General features: G+C 38.5%; 2 protein-coding genes across 7 annotated transcripts in view; one reads left to right on the forward strand and one right to left on the reverse strand.

The window, feature by feature from the left end:
• The window catches only part of LOC109542034 (muscle-specific protein 300 kDa), a gene marked incomplete in the record, with an annotated part of 344,492 nt that overhangs the window by 236,003 nt on the left and 104,889 nt on the right, over window positions 1–3,600 (forward strand).
• Window positions 1–3,600, reverse strand: part of LOC109542090 — a 72,511-nt gene that overhangs the window by 36,021 nt on the left and 32,890 nt on the right. For all 6 annotated transcript variants that reach the window (XR_007281488.1, XM_048666357.1, XM_048666360.1 and 3 more), the window contains exons 3-4: window positions 1,316–1,424; window positions 783–852 (exon numbers count right to left, since the gene is read on the reverse strand). Coding sequence is in view for 5 of the 6 variants with exons in the window: in XM_048666357.1 (XP_048522314.1) it covers window positions 783–852; window positions 1,316–1,424 (179 nt within the window). In the remaining variant the exon portion in view is untranslated. The remainder of the gene's footprint in view (window positions 1–782; window positions 853–1,315; window positions 1,425–3,600) is intronic.

Genomic DNA, 3,600 nt, shown 5'->3' on the forward strand with positions numbered 1-3,600 from the left:
AAAACCGTGCTTGTGCCTCAGTGTTATGATGTGTCTTCAAGACGGAAATTACGGTATAATTATGGCTTAAAACCCCGCAAACATGGAAAGGTATGTTGGTGTTTAAATTAAATACATTTGATTATTTTATTATTTCGTGTTCTATACATACAGGTGATGTCGCCGTTCTGGACTTGAAGCATTGAAGACGCTAGGGATCACGTGAGAAAACCACAGACGAACAATTTTCGCATAAGAGACAAGTAAGGTTGTCTGAACCTAATTATTCGTCTATTAATGTAAAACTATTATCCATATTTTTTTCTTTTTACCAGTTTGATTTTGGTTGATTTATATTTTGCGATAAGCATGTTTTTTTGGATCGAAGGAAAGCAACAAAAGTAAAATGAAAGTAATGTATCAATGCAAATTGCTTTACCTAACTGTGTTTCTACACAATAGAATAATCTGTGGATGAACAAAAATACTCTTCTATCAATGTAAAACTATTAACTGTATTTTGTTGTTGTGACCAATATTAAAATTTGCAATTGCCTATAGAATTTTTGTTAAGAGCATATTGCAAAACACTTAATTGATCGAGAACAAAATGAAAGGGCAAAAGCCACAGAGCGGGAACATGTAAAGAATATAAAATAATAAGTGCAGTTTTTTAGATAAAGGTTTGTGTTTTATCTCACAGTCGCACATCATTGCGACAACGGCAAAAATGCTGTAAACGTTAATTTAGATTTTTATGCAATTCGCAATCTCTCTAATCTTAGCCTTGATAAAATTATTACCTGAGAATCGATCTCGACTTCCTGAAGTAGAGCCTCCCAGGTATGAAATAATGAGCTGGGACACGCCGGCCTGAAAAAGAAAAATATGCCACAGATAAGAAGAGTTCTCCAGGAAAAATGCGGAAAAGGAAACGATATATTCCATAGGCGCACTCCAGTGGATTTTGCCCAGTTTTCAGGTAAAATCCCGATGGTGCAGGTGGGTTTTTCACATTTTTTGGCCACCTCTAAAGCGACATTTTTTTAATCCTTGTTTTTTTCCAGGATGAAAGCGTTTCATTGAAACGTAACTGACTTTTTTATAGAGCGTCAGCACGCCACTGCCACTCAATTACAAGAAAATTTACGTTCGATTTTTCTGGATATACTTTTGCACCTATTCAAAGAAACCATCAGAGGAAGATGGCTGGTTCCCCGTTGGCCCGCGCCTTTTCGTTTAAATTACTCCTAGATGAAAATGACAAACGAAATTTTGTTTTTTGTTTTTCGAGCACTTGATCTGAAATGGCTTCATAACGTTTGGGAAAACTTACCGTTCTTTGCGCAGTTCGTTGTTTCGCTTCCGAAAGTTAGCGACCAACATCTGCATTTCCTCAGCGTGCTGTTCGTACATTTGTCCGAGCTGTTGAGTGAAATCTGAAACTGAGCAAACACATTTGTGTGCTTTTTCACATGTTCGGGAACAACTATGCTTATAATTATTGCGGAAAATGTTTGCTGAGCTCAAATTCAGCTGAAAACAGTTTTTTCCCGATCGGACTGGTTCTGGGAAACATTGCTGGACTTCACGCTTTGTAACTTGCCAATCGCAAGTCGCGTAAAGCTGCACTAAACAGCAGTTGAAAGGTAATAGTTTGCTCTACCTGGTTGGCAAGTTTCGTAAAAATCTGCAAATTGCCCAAGCTGTGGCGAATTTTGAAATTTAGTTCGCAACYAGACTGGTTCTGGAAACATGGCRGGACATAAAAATTCGTAACTCCCCAACTAGACACCAGCTAAAGCTGGACCAAAYATCATTSTGAAGAGGATATTTTGCTCGATGACGGTGCCAAATTTCATSAAAATCCTCAACTTTTCCAAGTTGTGGCAAATTTTTCAATTTAGTGCCCCATGAGATSRGRCTGATTCTGGGAAACATGACTGGACTTAAAATTTCGTAAATCCTCGACGGGACAGCAMGCAACGCTGCAACAAACAGCATTCGAAGGAGAATATTTCGCCAGATTCTGTTGCCAAATTTCATCAAAATACCCAAATTGCTTAAGTTGTGGCGAATTTTTCAATTTAGTGCCCCATCAGGTCACAGTGGTTCTGGAAAACATGGCTGCACTTAAAATTGCGTAAATCCTCAGCCAGACGACCCGTAAAGCTGCAACAAACCGCATTGAAAAGACAGTGTTTCGCTCTATTACGGTGCCAAATTTCATAAAAATCCTCAACTTATCTTCCTCTATGCCTCTATTCTGTTTTTGCGGTGTAAAACAGCTCCATCCTCAGCCACTTCAGAGTAGCGATGTGAGTTTCGTATGGAGCCAATGATTTTTTTCCCGCTCTCTGCCAACCTCATTGAATGCGATTTCTGATCACACCTCATCGATACTGTTCGGAACAACCAAGGTCAATTAAAAAGTAATAATAGCCCGAGCTAATTAAAATTCTTATCGGCAATTTCGAACTAAAAATTAATTAGCCGATGTGTTTTTAGTTTCGTCATCCCAATTAATTGTTCTTTGCAAAAACAGCGTCGAGTGCCAGCGAAAAAGTTCGCTGTTTATTTTCTATTCTAATTAGAGCCGACAGTTTTATCGCTAGATAATAGTTTGGAAACGTGTTTATACCGATGTGTAGCAGGGGCAATTCATTTGTTATTTCAGTTCTCTTCTGAAATTTTGCAGCGTTTGCTTATAGGCAATTTAATTGAGTAAATAGGTGAAAACGCCCTTGTAGAACTGGGTATTTTCACTCGAATAACTTTTTCCCAGACAGGTTGAGCAGCGAATTCGATTGCATTATTTATAACGGCAAACAAAGATATATCACGTCCAGGAAAATAATATTTCATGTCGGTGGTCCTGCACTTTATCCCCCAGGACTTTATTATTATTAATGGAATATTCCCAAAGAAAATCAGCCAAAGCGTGGAGAATAAGCGCGACCAACCCAATGAAAGTTAATTTCCATTTATACACTCGTAAGGTGCTCAAATGTTTGGTGTTCTTAGGATAATTCTCCGATATTTCCTCGAACGGTGCCCATCTGCCGACACGGAAGTTTACAAAAACATTATCTTAGAAGCGATTATTGGGGCAACTCGTACCTCGCTAAAACAAACAAACCTACAGCATAAACTCGTTACAAGCGCCGGATCTTATCCCTGTCTAAATATTGTGATGTTGGAACAGTCCATCAACAGTGACTGCAGCTCAGTTTTAATTAAATTGGGTCAATATGGACAATAATGCGGTTGCAGTTGGACTTTTCCGCGCAAATCGTTTAACAAGAAAAAAGTGCATTTTCATCAGGTTCAACTGGTGACTCGACAATCAACAAGTAGGAATTTTGAATCATTGCCAAGGGAGCACAATTTATTATTCGAGCGGAAGTTTAAGCCGCATAGACCACATATTTATTCAGACCTCAGCCAATACATCATGTATTCAGCTGGATGCGATGGCAAATTGAAATTTTTCGCAAAGTCCGATAGTGGTGCCAAAAAAACCGCTCTAGAAATGCCAACGATTTATTCCAAGCGTTTTTTCTTGCAAGCTGGCAATACATACGAAAAAATCAAATGAAATGTTTAAGTTCGACCGGAAAC

Source organism: Dendroctonus ponderosae, unplaced genomic scaffold (assembly GCF_020466585.1).
Source record: "Dendroctonus ponderosae isolate FM_Combo_2020 unplaced genomic scaffold, Dpon_F_20191213v2 Dpon_F_20191213_5, whole genome shotgun sequence".
In the NCBI taxonomy this organism is placed as follows: Eukaryota; Metazoa; Arthropoda; class Insecta; order Coleoptera; family Curculionidae; genus Dendroctonus; species Dendroctonus ponderosae.